General features: G+C 42.1%; 2 protein-coding genes across 3 annotated transcripts in view; one reads left to right on the top strand and one right to left on the bottom strand.

Annotated features, from left to right (window-relative positions):
• Positions 1–19,885, top strand: part of LOC138611684 (SPRY domain-containing SOCS box protein 4-like) — an 82,842-nt gene extending 62,957 nt beyond the window's left edge. For both annotated transcript variants that reach the window (XM_069684871.1, XM_069684869.1), the window contains one exon: positions 17,132–19,885. In XM_069684871.1, coding sequence (XP_069540972.1) covers positions 17,132–17,259 — 128 coding nt within the window. In that variant the 3' untranslated portion in view covers positions 17,260–19,885. The remainder of the gene's footprint in view (positions 1–17,131) is intronic.
• Positions 534–2,129, bottom strand: LOC138611126 (GTPase IMAP family member 4). The gene is made up of 3 exons (XM_069684077.1): positions 2,099–2,129; positions 1,173–1,672; positions 534–1,037 (listed from the first exon to the last, which is right to left on the bottom strand). Exons 1-3 carry the CDS (start codon positions 2,127–2,129, stop codon positions 534–536), a joined length of 1,035 nt encoding a protein of 344 aa, XP_069540178.1.
• Positions 19,886–25,343: the final 5,458 nt, after the last annotated feature.

Genomic DNA, 25,343 nt, shown 5'->3' on the forward strand with positions numbered 1-25,343 from the left:
TAGCATAAAAACCAGAAACAGGGGAAAAGCTAGCCTGGCTCCGTATAAAGATGAATAAATTATCTTACCAGCATCGATAAAACTCACAAATATACATGCTACATATTGTTTGTTTAAACATGAGTTGTAAAGATAAAAAAAATGCAGTTTCTAGGTGGTTACATGCAAGGTTTATTCTTGGCTGGGCACAGGAACTTCCTGGAGTCTTGGCGTAAACATGAACTTTGGCAGGCAAGCTGTTTCTATGTGTTGTCAGTCTGAATGCGAAGCTAAGCTAACCGGCTGTAGTTTCAAGCTTATATAACATACATGATGTCTCAAAGTGTCAAATCATTGAGTGCAGTTGTCTTGTGGAGCATCTAACGGCTCTAAGGCCGTAGGGATTTGTAGTTTCTATGAGTTTCTTGCTTGTCTTCAAGGACTCAGTGTCCCAGCATGTCTCACTCATGACTGCAGATGTCTTTGGCTGAGTCACTGTAGTTTTATGCAGTTTTATCCAGCTGCTCTGTCTCTATATAGTGACCATTGTTACTTTAGGAGAGCCTCCTGATTGGACCAAACCTTTGACCCCCACTCGACCGAAACCGAGCCATCAGTCCAGTTTTCACCTCAGCGCTCTCCTCCCTCTCTTCCCCACTGTCTGAGCTTGTGTCCCACACATCCTCCTCACTGCTCAGCTCCACCTTCTCTCTCTCCTCTTCATCTTCCCCTCTATTCATCTTCCTCTCCACGCAGTCCTCATTGTTCTCTTGCTCTTTCCTTAGGCTATCTCCCTCTCCTTCTTCTTCCTCGTCTGTCTTTAACCTTTGCTCCCACTCTGGCTCCATGTTTATCTTTGTCTCTGCTGTTGTTTGATTTCTCCTCACACCTCCCACACCTGTCTCCGCCTGCAGTCGAGCTCTCAGCTTCTGCTCTCTGCTGCACCACTCCTCCTCCATCCTTTGATACATGTGGAGGGAGAAGTGCCATCCTCCGTTCTCCTGCAGCCTGTCCTCCACTTTCACCAGCAGCTCTCTCACCTGCTCCTGCTCTCCCGCCTGTCTCCCATCTGCCTCACCTCCTGCAGTCTTCCTCCCCACCCCCTTGGTATTGTTCTTCCACCAAGTCCCTTCCTTCTTCCTCCGACCTTCTTGCTCCTCCTGCTTTCTCCTCTCTTCTTTGCCAATGTCAGCCGCCTTGTTATCAAACACGTGGTATCTGTAGTGACATTTCTCCAGCAGCCACCGCAAAGCGGGGCCTCCTGATTCAATGCGCTCCTCCACACTCGGCCCTCCTTTCCCCAGCAAATCCCCACATGTGAACAACACCATCGTGTGTCTCCAGACTGAGGAGGTCAGCATCTCCATCCTCCTCTCCACCGCTCTCCTCTCGGGCTCGGTGAAGTCCAGCAGAGGGATCACTAACAAAATAATGTGAGGTCCACCGAGGCCACACAGAGACAACCCTCTTAGAAGTTCAATCTTCTCCTCTTGGGGCACAAACTCCTCAGATGAACCCCAGCCTTGTGCGTCTACAACGGTCACATGATGTCCAGAGGTGAAGGCGCTCGCTGCCGTGCTGGCCCCGCCTCCTCTGGTATCAAAAACCCGCTCCCGGCCGAGCAGGGTGTTACCAGTAGAGCTCTTGCCAGTCCTCCTTGGACCGACCAGCAGAATATTTAGTTCACGTGCGGCTGGTGGAAACAGAGAGAAGAAGATTTTAATCTGCAGCTGACAGCTTGAACTTTCTCTGATTCAAAGACGTGTAAACATGACATTTAGTGATGTCTAGTTGGCTCATTATAGCCTCATCAGTTACACAAGTCGTCCAAGGTAGAGAAAACAAAATATGACTCTGCTGAGTAGAATGAATAAACCCATCCAGCTCTTTATCTTGCAGAAATCTAATGTCATTTTAGAGCTTTAACTGCCTCTACCTTCCATTAATTTGCACATGAAGTGTTCCTACAATGTTCCTGCTGTTGTATTTGACTGCATTCAGCTCCACATAATATTCCAGTTCTGCAAAGTACTGGTAAATGTGTATTCCTACTTGCATGAACTCCAGTGTTCGATAAAACCACAAAAAATATGTACCTCAGATTTAATAATCAACATACCAATAACTCCCGGTGGGTTCCAGCTTCCCATCGTTCTTTCTTGTGGATGATTCCTTCAGGTTGCAGGTGTAATCCTCCAAAATAAGAGCGACACTACATCAGGGATCCCTGAACAACAAACAAGTCTTTGAGCAAGGTCTCTCTGGCTTCACTTATTCTCTATCTGATGGCTCAGCAGACACTTTCCTCTTATCAACACTTGGGCTGAAGCTCCTCCCAGATTTTATTGCAGACTCTGCATTCTCATGAATCATTAAACCATCAAAATGTTTATGATTCCCACCAAACGTCCTTCAGGAAGTCTTTCACTGAACTTGAGTTTGAGTTGAGTTTTGACTTTTATAGCGAGATAATAGAATTTAATCAACATCTATCATTGTTTAACCAAGTTGCTCACGTTGGATGAGAAACACGGAGCTTATTTACAACAAAGGGACTAAAGTCTCGGGTCAAGGAGGCTGTATAAAGGGTTTGTGGCATTACAGGAGAGGGAAGTTGTCTATGTAGAGCTGCAGCTTAGTGCTCAAAGTCTGTGTTAATAAAACATGCAAAAAGTAGTTTCTGTTATGCATATTGCATAAATGACATGCTTACCCGGCAACACTCTACATATTGTGGAGCATAATTTAAATACGTTGACTCATGCACATGACAGATATTCACATCTTTATCTTCATTTATCATCTCAATGTATTATTGTAGACTGTACATAAGAAGTGGATGCAGCCATTGTGAAGAATTTGTCATTTATTATGTTCTGTTTTTTGCAGCTGTAATTGAACATATCGGGACGTTGGAAACAAGTTGTTAAGATAGAAGTTGAAAATCGTGCTGTGTTGAAGAAGACCATAAACTCTTATGGAAAATGTTTACTGCGGTAATTAATCAATGAGAGTTAGGATAAGTCACCCCCTGCTGGCCATTATAAAGAATACAGGTTTAAGGCACTTCTGCACTGGCTTCACTTTTCAGACCTGCAGGCTAAGCTCACTTCTTATATATGGTATGCACGCGTGTATGTAGTAAATATGCATGTAACGTAATGACAGGCGTATGACATAAAATGTAACATTTAATTTGCATTAAAATGCAACAACTGTAACAAAAAAATCTCCTCAAATGACCAGAATAGTCTTTTGTATAGACTGCTGTATAAGCACCTGACTTTGTTGTGGTGTTGGATCCCAAGGTCACTGTGGATCGTCCACAGTGCTACTTGTTAACCTTCTCCTTCATGTTTTACAGCCCAACAATTTCACTTTTTTAGAGCGGTGGACCTCTGACATTTTACAACCTAAAGGCACATGATCTTTCGCCTGCAGCCTTAATCTGAGCTTGTGCCTCACAGATTACAGTTTGCGCTAACCCTTAATGTGGGTGTTTGTGCATGTGATGGGTCATCTTTAGTTCTGCTTTTGCAGTCCTCCTTCCTTCTGTCTTCAGGATCCAGTGTTTTTAAAGCTTGACCTACACGAGAGAGAACGGGGTCAGGATATCTCAGCTCCTGCAACACCAGTTGTTGTTATATCGGTCTCTTGTGAGACTCTGAACTTCACTGGAGTGCAGTAGTAAATTTATGAAATGCAACGTTAAAAAAAAGTATCTGCTCTGTTTTGAGCCTGACCGATATATCAGGCCGATATAGGCTTTCACAGATGTATCGGTATCAGTGTATATGGTTTATTTGAGTTGTTGACTTGAGTCATTTAGAAATAGTGGTTTGTCCAGCAGAACCTTCTCCAGCTCCATAGTTTCCAACACTGTCAGCAGCTCATGTAGCCGAGCATCAAAGCAGTGCAGACAGTGTTTTGCACAGGAATTGGTTGACAATTTATAAAGATATTCTGTAACAGAGTTGTTTTTTAAGGAGGCAGCCTTTTGAATACCTTTGCATAGTTATGTCTGTGCAAAATCCACATAGAAGCAAGCATACCAACTCATATATCGGCAAAATATTCTCCTCTAAAATCAGTATCGATAGAGGGGACGGAAGAAAAAATCATTTCCCTGTACAGTTTTTGTTTTGCTCATTGTTGGCTATAAAAAAGACCTTTTAAATTAGGAACAGATTCACTATTGTTATCGGCCTCAAAAATCCAATATCAGTCAGGCTTGAGCTCAGATGTTTATAGTAAAGAGTCTCAGCCATTCATATGTGATGAAATGCTGTAAATTACCTCTTTGTATCCGCCTGTCTTTGCTTACCTCAGCGAGTGATTTCTGACTTTAGGCGGTTTCCATGCAGCAGGTATAAACTTGTTGAGTTCAGCTGCATGTTGTGCATAATGACACACAAGGTAACTATGTATTCTACTCTAAAGTCGAGTCTTGATGTCTGTTATAAAGCTCTGCACTAAAGAGTAACTAAAGCAGTCTCTTCCCTCCAGCCTCGCTCACCTCTCTCTACTGCTGCTGAAGTGTGTGTGTGTGTGTGTGTGTGTGTGTTTATGTGTGTGTGTTTATGTGTGTGTGTGTGTGTGTGTGTGTGTTTATGTGTGTGTGTGTGTGTGTGTGTGTGTGTGTGTGTTTATGTGTGTGTGTGTGTGTGTGTGTGTGTTTATGTGTGTGTGTGTGTGTGTGTGTGTGTGTGTGTGTGTGTGTGTGTTTGTGTTTGTGTTTATGTGTGTTTGTGTTTATGTGTGTGTGTGTGTGTGTGTGTGTGTGTGTGTGTGTGTGTTTATGTGTGTTTATGTGTGTGTGTGTGTGTGTGTGTGTGTTTATGTGTGTGTGTATGTGTGTGTGTGTGTGTGTGTGTGTGTGTTTATGTGTGTGTGTGTGTGTGTGTGTGTGTGTGTTTATGTGTGTGTGTGTGTGTGTGTGTGTGTGTGTGTGTTTATGTGTGTGTGTTGGCCAACATGCACACAGGTAAAGCCAGTCAAGGATCATCCAGGTTCTTATCTCAGTCTGGCTCGGTCAGGTCAGCGCTGAGAGCCCGTGTGCGCACGTGAATGGTCGTGTGAGAGCTTAGGCTTGTATATACGTGTGGATGCACGTGTGTTTTTCTCACCTTCATTTAGGCTGAACTTAATCTCCTGAAGCTGCATCAGCAGGAGCAAAGTTTCTGCATGTGTCTCCTCTTTTTCACCTCTAACTTTTCTCTCTTGCCCGTGTTTGTTTGTCTCTGTTCTGTTGTGATCTTTTCTCTCTGATCTAGTCTACCTCGTCTCTGCTTCACCTTCACCTGCTTTGTCTTTGCCTCTGTCTTTGTTGTTTTATCCGACATAAACACAAATGTGCAGAAAGCTTGCGGAATCATTCATCTAATGAGGCCGTCCGTCACATCTCGACTCTATCTGATGTAGAGAATGTATGTAGACGTAACTATAAGATTCCAATTACGCATTCTTGAACAGTGTTTTTCTGCACAAATCAACGACCTGTTATGAATTACTGATGTTTCTTCTTTTTAACGATTGTTGTTTGGCTGACCGCCAGGGTCAGCCCTACACGGGTCTGTATGTGACTGACTGACTGAGTGACGGTACTTTCACAGCCGTAGAGAGAGAGAGAGTTGCGACATCGCAATGGCAAATCATGGAGCATATTGGACCTCCACTGACGCAACTCTCTGTCTATACGGCTCTGGATACTTTGTTCGGGGAGTAGGCGGGGCTGCTCCTCCGCTGTCCTCACCTACGTAAGCAGCACGCACCTGCTCTCAAACACGTTGTTGTCGGCCTCATAAGGACAGTCACACTGACCTGATGCGCTCAGCCACATACTAGGTTTTGACCTAATCTTGTTTGTCTTCTACACAAACAAGGACAAAGAGGAAAACATCAGATGCAGTGTAGAAAAAGCCTTTGCATGTGCAGTGAACAGTTTTGCACTTATTTCTTGAACAAGTAAAGGGACTAACTTTTACTGCAATAACTTTTTTTTACCACTTGCGGGCAGCATAAAAAGCTGTGAAAACAACTGTTAGCACACTGTTTTCCACTCTCACATGCAGAAGACAAGTAGCAACATTAGCATTGTTTTACAGCCACTTATCAAATGTTGACCCAATATTGACTCTCCTTTTAGAAGTTTGTTCTCCGGCTAGCACAATAATTAGCTGTCGCTATAGCTAAAAACAAGGCTAGCTGTAAGACTGAACCGAAACAGCCCAAACTAACTCAAAGAAGCTTAAATGCTGCGTAGAGCGGAGGGGAACTGCAGAGCTCATTGATAGATCTAGATTTTACACGGTCTTCTTTTCTTAAGTTGTTCTTCTCACCATTTTAGAAGCAGATTTACTCAGTCAGTATTTTATCTTTAAATGCACATTATAAAGTTGCCACTGTGGATGAACATCAGCAGCTTCCCTGCAGATTACACTGATAAATGATGGTTTATAGTGTTTGAAAAGCTGCGTGTAAGCAGGAATATTAATTGAAGGTGTGCTTAGTAAATTACAGCAACACATCTCCTCTAATATCGACATTTTCATGAGTAAAGTCGGCCTGCCTGCAGTTTGTAACTGTCAAGGATATGTGAGGGTCAGACAGGCCGACTGTGTCTCCTCCTCCTCTATTCATCATCCAAACTCCTCTTTGTGTCTGTCCTCGCCTCTCATCTCACCACCTCCTCCATCTTTCTCTGCTTCATCTCTTTTCCTTTTTTTCTCCTCTTCACCCCTTAGTCCTCCTCCTCCACCTCCCTCTGCTCCCTTTATTTCCCTTCCTCTCCTCCTGTTTCTCTTATCACTCCACCTCTCTTCCCGGAGGAGACGGTGAACTGTGGATTTACAGTAAAGCAGGATGGCAAAGAGAGAGCAGGGCTTTAAAAAGAAACACACCGCTTCTTATATTTCCACCAACTCCTCTCTCTTTCCACTTCTACCCACAATGCCCATCTTTTTGTGTGACACTAATGTGGCCGCTGAGATATGACTCATTCTGCAGGATCCAACAGCACCAAAGTTAGCTCCGGCCAAATATCTCCAAACTGTTCAGGGAGGACTTCAGAAAAAGCCTCCTCTCTTGGATCTGTGTGGGACGGACTCAGTACAACTGTGTTTGTAGCCATTAGTCCTCCCACCCTGTGGCTGCAGCCTGTTTTAGCACAAAGGCTTTTCTAACAAATCCTCCCTGGATTGTAGCAGCATTCGTTCTGCACAAATCGCTGCTTCGGTGTCTTTCTGAGTGTGATTGTGCCGTAAACTGGAAGTGTTTCACAATGTGCAGGGAAGAGGATACAGCACGCCACGGGAGGTACATTAGATATGGAGAACAGAGGCTGGTGTTGGGTAGAGTTCAGCGTGTCGTGTGTTACAAAAAGAGGACACAGAGTAAAGCTACACCTCCTGCTAATCCTCTTCTTTGCTGTGTTGTTTTAGGTTTAAATGAGATTTGAATAAATCATTATTTAGTATAGTTTCTCTCTTTGTTTTACGATGAGAAATAACTTAAATTCACGATCTCAGTGCAGCTTTTTATGTCCATATTTGTAATACCCATTAGTTTTTTTTCTGCAATGCTGCTCTCTCTAAGTTAATCTGCAACCCTGGCTTTATATTTACTACACTGCATTTTGTTGCTCGATACAGTAATAAAATAATATATAGAGTGAGCATATCGTGAAGGCTGTGGGCCGAAGTATAATCACTGGTCAGCATGCAGAGCAGTAAAGCTCCTAAGGTGAAGTAAAATACTTTGTTGTGGTGCATTTGATTACATTTCTGATCTACCAGTGATCTTATATTGATAAAGATTTGAGGCCTTCACAACTCCTTTTAATTCCAGTTGGTGTTTTAAATAGTCCACAAGCTGCCTTTGCTGAATATTTGGCTGAATGTTCTTTTTCTTGTTAGTCAAAATACCAATTAAAGGCCTGTGTCCACTAACGGCACTTTTTGCACAGGCAGCGCCCACAACTTCAATTTCAGAGCACTTCTCACCGGCATACTGTTGCTAGGTTACAGAAGTGGACTGGTTGCACTTCGGCTTTCCTCGGTTGTTTTAAATTGCTCTGTATGCTTGATACTTGCTTTCATTCAAGGACATTTCACAAAGAGTGTAAAAGTGTTTTTGCGCTTAGGTGCTGCCAGCAGCAAAAAAACACAGTTAGTGGACACAGGCCCTAAGGCTTTCTTTTGAGCAAGGAGTTGTTGATGTGACTATCTCACGAGCTCTCTTATCTATTTTCTTGTGAAAGTTTTTTATTTATGTCAAGCACAGTGAGCACTCCATGAACTGCCACCCTCCAGCTGAGGATGACAGAAGTCAAAGATGTTTCAAAGTCTTCTTCAGTTCTTCTACTGATTTTACTGCCTTTAAGCAGAAACTCAGCTCAGGATGAGAAAGCCATAAAACATCTGCTGTATTCTCGAGTATGGAAGCTGTTAGCTGTAGAATAAGCTGCTACATGTTGTTTCTTTACTCTTGTGAGCTAACGAATAGATATTATTGTAGAGGTAACCTGAGGTGTTTACGCAGCTCTGACCTGGGGTCCATTTCACAAAGGAGGTTCAACAAACCCTCAGTCTAACCCCGGACTGTGGCTTGGCCTACCCTGAGCTGAAAGTCCCTGGCTTTTTGGTTTCAGGACAGCTGATCTGAGTTAGTTCAATCAACCCTGAGTAGGTTCAGCCGGAGTTAGGTGCGTGCACGCTGACTATAAAAAGCCAGCATTAATGGAGCCCCAATCACTTTTTATCTGCCAGCTACAGTGTGAGCTGTAGGAACATCTCTTTTCATGTTAGACTGATCACAACAAACGGCCCTTACTTCTAACTTTATTGGAACTTTTATTGTACCTTTTTGCCCTTGATGGAGGTCGGAGCATCTGAACATGTTGTTTACTTCACACCTGTAGAGCTTTTCTGTCGACATGTGAGCGAGACAGGTTTGTGGATTTCCTTTGGGTAAATGTTTGTTCTTTGATGTGTTTACAAGAAAACACTCTGCTGTGGGTCGATACTGAGGCGTTGGATCGGGAGAGAAAAGCTCAGACTTGCTGTGAAATACACCCGAGGTCACTTAAATGAGCTTCTGCTGATTGTAACCTTTGAATGATTATTCTCTGTTTTGTACACATGCTTTGATCGGGCTGCACATTAGTCCACATTTATCACTGTTGTCTTGTGAAAGCCTCGTAATAACGGTTTTGTTCATTTCCTTATTATATTGACTTTAATTAAAGGATTAAAGGATTACATGCTCCTCTGAATTCTGCAACCTCTGGGGCTTAGAAGCACTTTCAATTCCAACAGGATAAAACTGCATTGTCATCAGGCTAAGCACACCTGTTTCTGTCTCTTGTTGACATTTCAAGGTGATAAAAGATGATTTTTAATGTGCCACAGAAGATCAAACACTCTGACCTTGGAGAGTACAAAAAGGGAAAGATGAAAAAGACAATGGTGGAAAATGCGATGTAGAGTGGAGAAGAAAGCAGAGGGGGTTTCTTTCTGATTGTTAGGCAGGGCTGCAGGAGGAAGGAGGAGAGAGGTGTCCTGTTACAGAGAAGATGGAGCTGTGATGAAAGGATGGAGGAAGACTTAAGAGAGGAGAGGATCATGTTTCTGTTAACATCTATTCTATAGAGCCTGTGTGTTTGTCATCTCCGCCTTCTTTGGTTAATGCCCTCAAACACAATGCACACACACAGAAGTAAAAATCATTAGTACCTACATACCTGTGGTGTTTGTTTTATGCTTGTGTTACTATTTTTTGGAGATGTTTGGTTGGGACTTACAGTCGACACCGCACCAACACTGTTTGGTTATAAGCATTTATTTGATCTGCCACACATTGAATACATTTAAATTAACAATCATGTGCTGTATTACTTTTTAATGTTTCAATATCATGTGCAATATTCATTTTTAATACTTTTCAAAAGCATTGTCAATATAATTTTTACTATCATGTGCTTTATTTCTATCTTTGGCTATTTGACTCAGGCTATAGGCATTAGCATTAGCATTAACTTGTTATACACATTATATTTTGTTTAGCACGTTAGCATGTTTGGCACAAGAATTTCCATCTGGATTAGTAAAAGTTCTATCTTATTATGAACTGTACACAGGTGAACAAGTGAAGAACCAGTGCTGTTAGCAGTTGCACAGTCTGGTTTTGTCTGTTATTACTATAACTGGACCGTGACAGAGAGACCACTAAACTAGCTCGAAGCTAAAAAAAATGAAGGACAAATACAGCACTGACATGACTCAGCAGATTTTTAAAGACGATAATAAAGTTGTCTACTGGGTTTAGCTAACATTAGCAAGCTAGGCTAACTATAGCAAGAAAGTGAGATAAATAGCTTTACCTTCCACCTTCTGTGTGGAAGCTAGTTAGCGTAACTTGCTAGCTTCTATCTTTTGAATAAAAGTACAAACTTAACAGCAAGACTGGAACTCCAAAATGATAAAAGTTGTGAAGCTTTAAACTTGCTTACAGTAGGCTAAAAAACAACACCATATAGGCTTGTTTGATAAGTGTTTGTATCAACGTTTGTGAGCTTTACAGTGCTAAAATGTCAGTTAACCAAAGCTTAGGTGCAAAAAGTTACTTAATTTGACTTTTACTTAGCATTATTAGCATTTTCTGACTTTTATTTGGCATTATTAGCATATATGTACACATATAAGCTTCAGTTTCATCGCAGTCTAAAAGTTTGACTTAAAGTTTCTCCTCTGTTTGACTCTTCCTCCAGTTTTCCTTTGAACCTCTCTGATCATCTGTCAGGCTTTATTTAGCTCCCGGCTCTCCTCGCAGGTCACTTTTTACATCCATCATAAAAGTGATGCTGCCGTTGCCATTTTCACCCTCTCCTCCATTATCATTGTCTATAGACAATAAATCCTTCCCGGCTCTGCTGTGCGCTGCATCTCATTACAGGCGTCATGTCACATCGTGTGCCCCTATTACTTCTTGTTCCTGTCGCAGCAGACCCGGGGTCACACTTCATATCCATATAAAACGTCTCATCAGGGAAGAAGTTCACGAGCTAAGATTGCTTCACACATGGTATCAATCTGATATTTTCCAGTCGTCCTCATCAGTAAAGCCGTCTTACAAGATTTATAGACGTCTGCTACCTTCCTATGAATGGATAACTGCCAGCAGATTGTGCTCTAGTTGCTGAATGCTGCAGGTTTGATTCCCAGTGCTGCCATCGGGCTCAGAGGCAAAAAAAGAAAGCACTTAACACCCTTCTTGTTCATTATCTTTTTCTTTTTTGTGCAGTAATGAGCTAGTTTTCCCACGGGGGTCGTTCAGGATTCATCTCACAGTTTAGCCAACAATTTAAATTCAGCTCTGGAGAGATCGATAATGTGCAACACACTAAAAATAGGTGTTATCTGACCTGAGCAAACTGTTGTTTTAATGGAAACGTCAGCAACAGAACAAGTTACAGTTTGATCCCTTGATCCTTAATGTAATTCTTCTTAATGCTCTGATTGTGTAATGATGCAGGGGTTAATGACCTGCTGCAGATCACCCTCACTCTCTCTCCTCATTAAGCTTCCTTCTATCAGCACTTACGGAGATGCTGATGGGGTAAAACATGAGAAAATATGTCATTAAGAATAAGTCTTATTATTAACGCACTGCTATAGAAGTTGTTAAGCCCAGCTCATTATTTGTTTAATGCATTAGAAGGCCATTATAGACCTCTGGAGGGAAGTGGATGATTAATGTGGAAATGATTTCGACGTGTAGTAAATTGCACTGAATCACTTTGAGCTAGAGAAACAATATGAACAGACACCTGGGTAATACTTTCTCTGGAGCCCACACATTTGATGCATTATATTACCCACATTACACTCTTGCTCACCCTGCAGAGACAAAAATACACAATAAACAACAAGCTGGTCAACACTGTTGAGCACTTAGCAGCTAAAGAGCTACATTTTCACTTAGCAGCTGCTGGTGGAGACCAAAACAGAGCTAAAAGGGTAGTTTGGACGTATGTGCTTGAGGTGGTGTGTCCACCTCAAAAAGGCCAGTGTGTCCAAAAGGTCAGTTAATGCTGTTTTTATAGAGCATCTAAATGCATCGGGATAAAGGCTTATAGAAGCTACTATCAATACATTAGAACATCATTAGATTAGATTAATAATGCATTATAGATATGGACTCTATAGAAAGTGTTCCTGACATTCTGTGGATGACAGAGCAGGGCTGTTTGGATCCTTTCACAATAAGACAGTAATGACTCCTGCTGGAGACTCCATCAGTGTTGTGATTTCTTCTTTGTCTTAGTTCACTCAGAGGCTAATTCTCCTGTTTAATGCTATTATACTGTTTTTGCTGTTGAAAAACAGTATTTGTATTATTTTTAATCTCTTCGGTGTTTTCTCCTGAGAGAAAGAAACAGAGAAACACACAGAAAGTTGCAGCGGCTCTTTCCTCTCAGCAACAGCAGCAAATTGTCTCCACCTTTCTTAGCTCCAGAGAGACGACAAACATGCTCACATTAATGTGATTTGGTACAACCTTGATGGGAACGTGCACACAACGCGCACACATAAGCCCACACTCGGCTCACTCGCTAAGATTCAAAAACGGTCTCAGCTTTTTTAAGATCCAGTCCTCTGTGGTTTCAGACGACCCCTCCACTCGAAGCTAGCAGAACAAATTAGCATTTTTCTGCTCGGCAGCTAATGAGCCAAACGTGAGTGTATGAAAATAGAGCTAGTGCGCCTGTGTGTTGTCCCACAGTGTAGTTAATCATTATATCACAGTAAGATATCATGTTTTTTAAGACTTAATCATAACATTTTGTCCATTCCACATCTAATGTTTTGAGGGGTGGCAGTGCGCCTGCAAAATATAACACAACCAACTCAACCAAGAACCTCCAGAAGCTTCATGTCAAAGAATACCAAGAGTTTTGATTCTTGTTCATTTTTAAGAATTGATTAAGTGCATCCCTAGTTCAGTAATCTGTAGCGACCAGTGCATCCTTAGTTAAATGTCAGTGCACTGTTTCAACAGAAAAATAAGTCAGAAGACTTCCCTTTTAGAATGAATATGCTTCTAATCTAGCTGAGCTGTAATGGGTATTTTCACTCTTTTCTATAATTGAAAAGGCTAAAAATGTAATGACTATGTTATAAATTCAACTATTGATTATCTTTGAACCAAAACAATCATTAGCTGCAGCCCTGATCTGCATGAATGGTCTACTGAGCACACAGAGTGACTCATGTGAATCACTTGTGTGCAGCACTCTGTATCTGCTGTTGATGCCACTCAGCCACAAACAGCAGCATCATCTCCTGTAAATACCCCGCTAATGTGATGAGAGCTGTTCTCATAATGGAGGCGTAATCGAGAGTCAAGCAGAGGTGAAAATGTGTCGCTGTGACTGTAGAACTGTGCGTCTCTCTGTCCGCCTGCATGAGCATCAATGTGACAGTCACATTTCAAGGACACACACATGTTGAGCTGGAGTGGATGTGTGTGTGCGGAGGCTGTGCTGTCCTTTATTCTGTTGGTTTAACCTTCAACACACAGACGCACACACGCAGACACACACACACAGCCGTGCCGCTACAGGAGCAGGTGGTGGAGGACGTCCAGCATTAGAACAGGTGACAGCAGTGTTTTTATTGTAAACTAGAACAGCAGGGAGAGACAGGCTGACAGGGTGATGATGTCATTCAGGATCCTCTCAAAGCACACCTGCAAAATAAGATGCACGCCACTAATCAACACCTGTTACACGATTCAAACATTATCTTGAAGCAGAACCACTACCTAAAGAATCTATTCACAATTAATCTACCAATTTTATTAGAAAGTTAATCTCTTAATCTATAAAATGTCACATAATGTGACAAGTGTTTTCAAATGTCTTAATTTTGTCCACACTCCACAGCCCAAAGACTCTTTATTTGCTGCCATAAATGACAAAGAAAAGCAGCGAACTGGCACATTTAAATGCTTTAAGACATATAAAACGCTCTGTTTGAAATAATAAATTGTATCTGATCTGTTCCCTCATTAAAAATTCCTGAATCTGCATAGGCCCCGCCCACTATGCACAATTCCAACCGCCTTCGTCTGTGGAGAAAACAAAACAAGTCTCTGTCATCGTTTAGAGGCAACTTGTTGAAACTTAGCTAGCTTGAAATGTAGTAATCAGTAGTAGTAACGTCAACGTTAGTAGTCAGCAGTGAGTTTGCAAAAATTACAATGACGGTTACAGCTGGCTCGTGCATCAGCAAAGTGGTTGCCATAGGTTACACATAATTATATGCACAGCGTTGCCCCGTCCATTAACGGGATTGGCTCCTTAGGTTTGTGACGTCTCAAACCTGCCAATCTGAAAACGTGTTGTTCAGCCTGTCCTTGGTACACTGCAGTTAAAAAGCAGACAGGCCCAGCCGTGGAGATGACTGCTGATGTTGTCCCTTATAGCACATGAAAAACAGCACATGGAGATGTTTGAGGTTAAACACTTGATCTTCACTGGAGGGGATCTTTAAGAAGCTGGAATCAGCAAATGTTTGACATTTTTGCATCGAAAAATCCCTGAAACAATTAATCGATCATTTAAATATTTAGAGCTCAATTGTCTTTCAGTCGAGTAATTTGAGTTATCCAATAATTGTTGCAGATCTTGAAGAGTATATTCACTCACAGGAGTCGTGCAATGATTCCAGAATTCCTTCAGTTTTTCCTGCTTTAACGTGCGTCTCTTCTCCTGTTTGACATTGAATGCATCTCTTTCTCGCCTGCTCTTCCATCTCACTGACTTCCATTGTTGTTGCTCTGCCTCACTTCCCCGCAGTTTCTTCCACTCGGTGTCATTCGCTGTTGTGTTGGTTTGGGTCACCAGGTTCTCAGGCTTTTGCATATAAAGTGTGCATACAGTATGAGCCTGACTGCGTGACTCGCTTTGGGTTTTGGGGGGGGGGGGGGGGGGGGCTAAGGGATTGTTGGAGTTCATTATGCCTCATAATGTGTCTCCTTAGGCCCCTCCCACTCTGCTGTAATGAGACGCGGTCATTAGTATTAATTGAAACTGATGACACTATAGAATCCATGTGGAGAAGTCATGAGGCTGAGTTCAGTGAAGGGAGAAGGACACAGAGGAGATCATCTGCATTACACGAGCAGGTTTATGTTGCAGTTTTTTATTGTTTGTTTACAAGGTTTGATTGTAGAAACTGGATGTTACTCTTTCTCTGTCACATGAACAAACACAGATACTTCCTGACCATCACTGAAGAGCAATCAGGTCATTCTCGAGGCGTAGTTTCATCTAGATTTTAGTCACTTCCTTCTTACACCTCCCTTATCGCTTTATAGATGCTTTGTTGCTGCATGAAACTTTAACAGTAAGATGAAAAGACCGACCTCTAAAGGTCTGAGCCAATGAGGTCAGTAATGTGAGGTCAGATCTGTGGCTGATTCACACCGTCACACATCCTGTCTGACTGTTTAAAGACTTTTAGTGCCTGTCCGGGAACCAGGAACATAATAATTAACATGTCACTGAGGTGGAGAATCGAGTCTCACTGATACTGTAGTTTTGAGATAGATAGATTTATGTCAATATGTTAATCCCTTAGTTTTTTTTCACTTCAGAAATAAGACCATGAGACATGCTGTTAGAACATTTAGAGCATAAAAAGTTTCAGCGCTCTCTTGTGGATCAACTTCGTAATGGTGACACTATTTTTAAGCTCCACACACACATCTGAACTGAACATATGATGCTGCCAAAACATGTGCAGACAGTCGGCGTTAGGCATTAAATCCGATCTGAATCCTTTCAAATCCCTGCCTGGATTGAATAGAGTTTTTCCTGACATGTAACTGATCTGTAATCAGTGTTTGTTGTCTGAAGAGGCAGAAAGTACAGCTTTGAGTGGCAGCCTCATTAACGCTGCAAACTCTTCTCACAGGAGACGAGCAGCAGAGGATGTGAAATGTTAATTAAATATCACAACATGAAATAACAGCTGCAGCAAACTTACAAAAACTGAAAGGTCCTGATGCAGAGCTGTAAACACTGATATGATGAGCTGGAAACACTGATGTGATATTTAGAGAGCAGATTCTGACTGAAATAGAAGAGATCGATCAAACACTCCTGGTCGTAGAGCGGTGTTTCTTTTCCTCACAAATGTTAAAGGAGCAAATCGCCCGCTGTCAGTCAAAGCTGGAGTTCTCTGTCAGCGATAGAAGCAATAATATTTGAAATTAGCTGTGGAGAAAGTTGTACAAACAGCTCGTGGTTTCACCCATTGTCTGGTGGAAGTTTTCCAGGGCCCATCGGAGAAGCAGATAGCATCCTCCAAAGGCACAGAGAGAAACTGCATTTTTTTTACCTACCATAATAGCATTAGCTCCCCATGATAGCATGATAGGACTGAGGTTGAAAATCGGCGAACTGGCCCTTTAAATGAACTCTGTTGTTATGGAAATGAGGTTTAATTAACTGGCAAAAGCATCCCATGGTGCTTTAATGTTTTCTACATGGCAAAGAAAAGGGACACACGTTAATGAGACACTTCCAATTTTAGAATCTGAAATAATCTGAATATTTTGGTACCCAGGAAATAGATCCAAACTAAGCAATTAAAACCCCACCCCATGTCTGTGCTAAGCTAAATTAGCTAACTTATGTTGGGCCCTACTTCTCCTTATGTTGGGATTTTGTACATAGGAATTACCACAAGATTGCAGAGTGGATGGAGACGAGAACAACTGTTTCCACACATGTTCCTCCTCCCTCCTCCTCCTCCTACTCCTCCTCCTCCTCTTCTCTGCGGTCTGTGTGTCCTGCTGCTCAGCCTTGTGTATCAGGTTCCTCCTTAACCCTCATGTGAAGATGAAGGTCAAAGGAAAGGCTGACCCAAAGTGTACAGTATCAGGGGTCAAGTGCACATGTAACACAAATAACAACATATTTATACTAGCATCCTAATGCTAAACACTGTGAAGAAAGAAGATAAAAATTCAGGATGACAGACCCTGTTTGTGTTCCAATGGACCCTCTGCTTTATGCAGGTATTAAAGGCCAAGGTGCAAATATAAACCTATAACTAACTTGATCTCCCTCTCCCTCTCTCTGCAGCCGAGCCTCTCCCTCTCATGGACCTGTGTCGGCGTGCGGCCCGCCTGGCGTTGGGTCGCGAGCGGCTGCAGGAGATCGAGAGCCTCCCTCTGCCCCAGTCCCTGAAAAATTACCTCCAATACCAGTGACTGACACCAGCAGCGCACACTGGAAACACACGGACACACACCAGACTGACAGGAAGTCAGAAGAAAGGAAAGGCATGAGGAAGAAGAAGAGCGCTGTAGCTCTACATAAGATGGATTTATGACAGGACGGAGGAAAAGACGGTGGATGAACTGTGGGAGGAGGTCCAGGCTTTCAAAATAAAAGCAGGACAGCACCAGCTTCTTTTGGATTTCCAGCTGCTTTCTTTTTTGTTTGACTTGAAGTAAATTATTGATGATGTTATAGAAAACTCATCCTGTGACTGCACGGTGTGGTGAAGAGGCGACAGAGACGGTGTTTAGCTGCACACCGCCACCTAGTGACGAGAGCAGAGAAAGCACACTAATCCTTCCCTGGAGGCCTTTCTGACACACACTCAGTGATCATATCATTGCTGTTGGATGCTAATGTGTGTATTCATGGTCTCCTCTAGCACAGGTGACAGGCTGCAGGTGTACAACATGTACAACAGTATTTTAGCACTAACTGTTTTTGTCTGATGGCTCGGGCCCGACTGAAAGCTCACACATACAGAGTGGATGAAAACATGGCTGCAGAGTGTTTGCAAAGTATCTCCTGGCTTCATGCAGACGTTTGGTGAGAGTAAAGCTCCTTCAGACATGAGTCCCTCTTTTAGTCAAAGCCTTTTTGGCATTAACAGTTTGTTATGTAAATGTTACGGCTGTTTTCACAAGCCTGTACAGAATTTAGCATTTGGTGTGTGAGCCGGAGCAAAGGAGTGAAAAAACTGTGATATGAAGAATTAACACCGTCCACGTATAAATTTAATCATTTACTAATTAATTTTATATAAAACATTTTATTCTACATCGTATTTTATAATATAATGTCCAACAATGCCCAAATACAAAATGCATGGGAAACCTTTGTTATGATGCTGCATGAAAAGCATTTTTATACCTGTTATACCTGTGGAGTAGCTTAGCATAATTTACAGTTAAAAATGTTTTTCTCATACTGGTGCTCTGTGCAGGCCCTCATACAGCGTCTGCCTGAAACGACTCAGTCAGCTCTGTCCCTTTAAGAAACCCCGCCTCTACAAGCCCACTTTCTTCTGATTGGCCAGCTCTCCAAAACCGGCTGTGACGTCACAAAGTGCAAAAAAAATGAGCTGAGAAACCTGGGGATAACTCCAACATACTTTTACCTACAGATTGGAAACTTTACCCACGTTTAGTCTGGACATCCAACATTGTAACATTATACCTTAACATGTGAAACAGAATAATACACCTCTTTAATAAGCACAGATTAAAGCTGTTTCAAACAGCAGAAAAAAACAGTAAAAAGTGGAATTGACATGATCAACCCTCCCATTCATGTCTGTCTGAATTCAAATGCTGAATCCTGGTTGGTGGATGGAAAAAGGTTTAATCACCTTTTTCTAAATGAGCAACAGCCACCTGAAAGAGCAGACAGAAGAAGAAAACACAGCTCTGTAACGTGAAATCCCTAAAACTGGTCTAACTTTGGCAGAATAGTGTTCACGCTGTGCCCCGTCCATCATCGTAAGAAGCTTTATGAGAAAATAATGTTTTCCTGACGGCCTTTAATGAGGGAACAAGACGTGTATTTAATCCTGTGATATGCATGCTCTGTGCTGCTGCAGCCTTAACGTTAATGTCATTATGTTCCATTAAAACCTGCTCGGTGTGGGAAGTTAAACGGAAACGTTTCCAGGTTTCCTTAAACACAACGAGCTGCATGTCTGAGAGGGGCTTTTCAAAGAAACAAACAGGACTTCCTCACTGGTGTTATGATAATATTCAGGACCAAAGTGTGTCACACTGAGCCATGCAGTGTGAGATTGTGTGTGTGTGTGTGTGTGAGTTGTGTGTCGCGGCCCGTCACAGTCAAACTACAGTGCTAACATGCTGCTGCCAGTCAGAGGAGCCTCACCTGCTGCTGTAGCACCCTGCTGTAGCTCACCGGTACCAGGCAGTATCTGTCTGCTTCCGCACAACTGTCTTAATGACCACACACACACACACACACACACACACACACACAAATGACTGAAGCAAATCAAGACTGTATTTAAGGCCGGAGCGGATGTATGTGTTTCCGGCTGAGAATAGGATGCAGAGGACCAACACACACACACACACACACACACAAACACACACACACACACTGTAGACCAATCATGTTTTCTTTCCTAAAAAAGGCTTGAGTCACTTTTTTTTACTCCTGAGTTTGTATCTTACATTATAATTATAATTATTATTATTATTGTGAGCGTGGAGTCTGATGACGGCAGGACGACGATGATGAAGATGATTATTTATCACAAGCTAGCTCTGTGTCCTTTTTTTAACTGATCATTGACGGAGACATTCAGGTAAATTTAATACAAAGATGCTGGCGATGAAGGGAGAGAGAAATCACAAGATGTTTCTTTAATGCTGCTTTTATTATTAATATTATTATTGTTCTGATTATTGTTATTCTTATTTGAGATGGTGGTGTTCTAACCTCCTGTTTTCATCAGTTAGGATTGGGAGAAAATGACCGTTGAGAAAAGTAGTAGAATGTACGGACAGACGGTGCGGTTGAGATTTCAACACATATGAAATGTGAATAAAAGCCAAGTGGATTTGGAAAATGTTTGTGAGATGTTTCTTGTGTTTTGTATCTCTTCTTTCCTTCACCCTGTTTTGCTTGAACACAAGATGCAAGAAGTCCTGATGCTTGAACTTCCTGCGTCTTTACTTGTGCCTGAGTTTCCTTTAATCTTTTGCGAGGCCGCGACAAGAAAACAGCGCCGTAAAGTATTTGGCAGCGAGCTGTCCCGATTGTCAAGCATGCAGTTTCCAGTCCAGGAAATAAAGTGCTAAAGCAGTGTTCATCAGCTCCTGCAGCTGTAAATACAGCTCACACTCTCTCTCAGCCGGGGAGATATCGATGCGTTCAATGCCTACAAGTGAAAACTGCAGGACGCCGCGGAGAGGAGAAGCAGGCGTGAGAGGACGCCTGAGGTGGATGTGAGGTTCATGTTTCATCTGCACGATGTGGGATCAGACTCATCAGGGGCAGTAAAACATATCCACACGCACACACACACACACACACACACACACACAGAGGGAGTGGTGTGTGAGATCAATAGCAGACAGACGGTGCGATGATGCTCCTGCATCTCTAATCATCCTGCTGGGATGAATCCAACACTCAGAGCAACAGGACCAGAGCGTTTCTTTATTAAACACACACACCTCTCTTTTCTACAACAGTCACATTATCTACAGTTTGATCTATTCTATGAGTCACACTTGAGTCCTACATGGGCCCTCAGAAGCTGCACAAAAAAGCAGAGCAGCACTTAATTAGCAAAGGTTTTTTTGTCTGATAACACGTATAAAACAGCGTCTAACGCAGCAGTTAGATCAGGTTTTCACTGGTAAACGTGTGTGTGTCACGTTCACAGAAGAGCAGAAGAAAGAAAATAGTGTTGTAACAGTATGTGGGAGCTAATGTTGCCTAGCGAGCGGTAAAAAAGGTGTAAATTAAACAGCAACAGCAGGCAAACAGCGGGGCCAAGTCTGGTCCTCCAACGAGAATATTCGGCCTCCTTATAAAAGCAGGTTTTTTTGCCCTTTTCAGATATTTCAACAAAAACTTTCAATCATTTTTCACAAGTTTAACTTAAAAAACATTGTTAATAATAAAGCTATAAATCCCAATAAAGCTATAAATCTATTAATGATCAATAATTTCATCTCAAACACAAATAGCTGCTAATAAAAATAGATTTTTTTTAACAGCAGCAACAAATACAAGAGTTCAACCATAAATCAAACAGGTCACGGTTTATTGAGTGTCAATAACGTATTGATTATTGACATTTTCAGTCTTGTAGTGCACAAAACACACAGCTGGGTGTGTGGGGAATGTTTCAGAATAAGACCTCGCCTGCCTGCCCGCACTGCCTTCAGACACACTCCCATAAAACAGTTTGATACCCAGAACTAGAAAATGCTGCATAAAACATCCAGGAAGCAGGAAGAGGAGACGGTTTGCAAGAACTTTTTATTCTTATTTAATGTAACCTCATTTCAGTTACTCTAAGTTAAACATGGTGATATATAATTAGAATAATAGATGTGGTGGCTTTAATTGTTCTCAGCAGCTTCAGATCGCTCAATAGGAAGACAAGTATATTCTCCGAAAAACAGGTGGCATGTGTAAAGGTTGAGACAGAGAGCAGTTAATGATGGTTCAGATATGAGGCCAACCATTCCAGATAGCATGAGTGCGGTCTGAAGAACAGGTTGATGGTTTAGGCAGTAGAAGAAGAGTTTCAGATACGGAGGCCCTACGCGGACATGCATCCTTACATATTATTTACTCTGTTTTCCCATGGTAACGAGTCATTTCCAGTTGTTGTCTCGAGATCCCGACTTATTTATCTCGTTATCTCGGGGCGGCGACGCTTGTTTTCTCGCGGTAACAGCTGCCTCTGCCCACACTAATGAGTTAAGTTAAGCATGCTTCTATGTTTGTTTTGTGCTTTTGTAACTCTGGGGATGCTGAACTGAAATTAACGGAAAAACCAGCGTTGGCATCTCGAGCTAACAAGCTAAATAAGTTGAGATCTCAGAGTAAATAATGTATGGATGCACGTCCACTTAGAGAAATCAGCAGCATCAAAATCTGTCTCCTGTGTTAGCGTGCCACCAAATCTCCTCCCTCTGTGGAAGATTCAAAATGAGACTAAATCCAGTCCATAGATTGTTAAAGAAAGAAGGAACGAAATAAAAAGGAAACCAGAAAAACTAAAACACCACTTTGCAATCTGTGAGTCTTTAAACCCAACAGCACTTAAACACACCCTGCCTGTGTGCGGCCCTGTGTGGTTTTCTGCAGCTCCGTCCATTAGAGGCTGATCGAACATGTGGAGCTCATCAGTTAAAAAGGCACATTAAGCTTCTAATTAGCCGATTGTGTTTGATCATCCTCGGGGAGCAGCTGAGCGAGGGGAGGAAGAGTCAGCAGTGTGTGAGCAGGAAGCAGAAGCAGAGCTGCTGCACTTCATCTGCACACGAGCTCCTGACTGTTAACTGATGAAAGACAGTCAATTAAAAGCTCTGTGCTAATGACTGAAAGTCCACATACAGAGGTTCAAACTAACGGAGAGTCTTTGACTCTTTTTAACCTGAAACGTTTCAAAAAAATATTGATTGTCAGACAGAAAATATCAATGACTGTATATATAGATGGACAACACGTCTCCATCTGCTCCCATTGTACAAAATGGATGCCAAAGTAGCCCCTGTGATAGGCGCTGCCATCTTGCGATGGTGACGTCATATGGAGCCAGAGTCTGCGCAGTAGAGATCGGCGAGTGAAGCAGCGGTAGCCCCTTCCGCTAACCCAAACACACACTTAACTTACCTAAAAAACAGCAAGGATCCCACACACCGGCATGTTTAACAGCAGAACAGCTTCTCTGTGTTGGTCTGAGGTTAACTTTCACAGGTATAGAAACTTTAATGACTGTTGTGATTGTTTTATTTACGTTTCCACTCACCATTCATCCTCCACTCTGCTAATCAGGAACTGATCGGCTGCAGGAGCCTAATTTGTCAACAGAGCTGTCAATCATTTTAAAGCATCAAATAACTAATTAAAACTAAACTTGTCAGAAAAATGAACACTTGGACGTGAATCAGCATGATAATAACTAGCTATAATGATAGAAACCATGTTAGAGAAACATTTATCTGGCGTGTATTTTGATTTTATAGTTTGACCCATGTCCCATCTGTTAACATGGAGGAGGCGGGCTTTATGACCTATACTGCAGCCAGTCAGCAGGGGGCGCCTGAAATGTTTTGGCTTTGCTTTTCGGGAGCTGTCATGTCGTCCATCTTTTTATACAGTCTATGGAAAATACGCACAAAAAGTGTCAACAAACTCAACATTCTTTCCTATTGCATGTTAAATACACAAATGTCCTTCTCTTGGACTGTACGGTTTAAAGAGTGTGTGTATGAACACCCTCTGCCTTCAAAATAAAACATCAAATATTATTTAAAGGTGTAAGATGCATTCTGGCTTCTTCATTTCCAACACACTGCAGGATAACGTTAATCTACTAAACTTGCAACCAGATTTTAAGACAAAAATGTCTTTTTTTCCTGAAACTTTCTTCCTCCAAACAACCTGTATGTTACATATATTCATGTTACAGATAGTTTTTAATATTGCCTATATTTGTGTCAGACCATGTGTGTTGTTTTCCTCACAGCAGCTCCATCGCTCTAATAAATGCTCCAGACTCCCACACGGGATTATTTTCTCTACGGCCCGCTCGGCCAAACTGTTGCAGAACGTTACATCATTAAATGTGTCGGTGTGTATTTTAGCATCACCAGTATTATAAGAAAATGCATTTTGATGAACATGTTTTTCAGATGGTCTGCACTGTGGGTCTGTCTCTCTCAAAGTGGAAGTGTTACAGATTTTTTCATTCTGGTAACTTTTGGATGAAACTACCAGAACACAATGAGTGTGACTCTTTGCGTCCATGATGAAGTCTTCCCCTTCCAGCTGCACTTATCGAAGAATCTTTAATGAAAATCATTTCATATAACTGTTCCCAATCTTACTAGCTTGTGCCTTTTATAGAATTATGCCTTTTTGTTTTCAACAGCCTGATACATACATACCAGGAGCTACAGCTAACAGCTAAACAGCTTAGCAAGAAGAGGTATGTAGGAGTGACAACAAATTGCTGTTTTGACCAGCTTATGTTCTGCGTATTGAAGTTGTGAGCATTTCATGTCAGGAGTTATTTTTCCTTTTAGCGTTTGTTTGAGTGATCTAGAGAGCTCTGAACAGAGGGAACTTATCATGTGTTTTATATGAATGCAAGAAAGAAGTCGACATCGTGAGAAATAATGAGTACTCTACAGGTAGATCCTGTCTATCTTGCGATTCCCTCAGATCAGGGATGGAGGGGTGGCCTGGGCCCCACTTAAAATCTAATTGGCCACCCAAGTGCCACCCCCCAATTTCTAAACTATGCCTCCCTAACTGCCCTTCTGCTGGAATGCTGCTGCTGTCCCTCATTTCAACTGCCGCTGTGACGTTCCAGCGCTTTGCATTGTGGGACACAGTAGGCGAGGTAAACTGGTCCGATGCTTACTGGAGATTTCTCAGAATCAGTACGACATCCGGGCATTGTTGGCATATTGCACATTTTGCTTTTGTTTGCATACTACATACTACACTTTGGCCAAATCAGTACTGCTAGTGTAGTATGGCATTTCGAACACAGCATATGATGAACTTGTGAGAGGCGGGACTTATTTGTTAATATCAACTATTTGGGCTGTGGTTCTAGTTGCTTTCTTTGCCTTTCAATTGGGCACATTTGCTTTTGTTAGTGGTTTAAATTAACATCTATTAGATACTTGAATCTTAGTAGTGAAAGTAGATGTGATTGATGGAGATAGAAAGGGTAAATAAACGTGTGCGTGTGGGGACACATACTTCATGCCACCCCTGCATAAGTCAGTGCTGTATTTGGGCCACCCTAGTCAAAAAGTCTGGAGCCGGCCCGGCCTCAGATTCACTTTAAGACCTTTTATCGATCTCATACTTATTATATACTACACATATTGTAATAAACTTGGTGAATTGAGGCCAAATGCTATTATGCAGCATCACCTGATGTTCGAGTGAACAACATTTCAGACAAGGTGATGTTATTAAAAACAAACACGTTTCCTTTCTTTGAGTTCAAACAGGTGCTGTGGCTCTAAAAGTATTTCTCCGCACTGTGGAAGAATGTATGGAGCACAAATACAAACACTGTGAACATAATCAGTAATGTCATGTAAATCTAAGCTTGTTATGTGAACAAATAAAACACACAGTGAGCGTGCTCTGATGAATGCAGGCAGCTTTCCAATATCCACAATAGCAGCTTATTAATCATGTAAGTCTCTAACGCGCACGCACACACACACACACACACGTACACACACACACACACACAGGCGAGATGTGTCGTGCAGAAAGAAGCCGGCGAGCAGCG

This window comes from Semicossyphus pulcher, unplaced genomic scaffold (genome assembly GCF_022749685.1).
Source record: "Semicossyphus pulcher isolate SPU_LCO1_2020_fin unplaced genomic scaffold, fSemPul1.0.p SCAF_7, whole genome shotgun sequence".
In the NCBI taxonomy this organism is placed as follows: domain Eukaryota; kingdom Metazoa; phylum Chordata; class Actinopteri; order Labriformes; family Labridae; genus Semicossyphus; species Semicossyphus pulcher.

Coding starts and splice junctions, on each gene's coding strand:
- LOC138611126 (XM_069684077.1), bottom strand. CDS start 2,129: ATGGGAAGCTGGAACCCACCGGGAGTTATTG. Junction 1,673..2,098: donor GAACCCACCGGGAGTTATTG/GTATGTTGATTA, acceptor TGTTTCCACCAG/CCGCACGTGAACTAAATATT. Junction 1,038..1,172: donor ACGTGTTTGATAACAAGGCG/GCTGACATTGGC, acceptor GATGGGAGACAG/GCGGGAGAGCAGGAGCAGGT.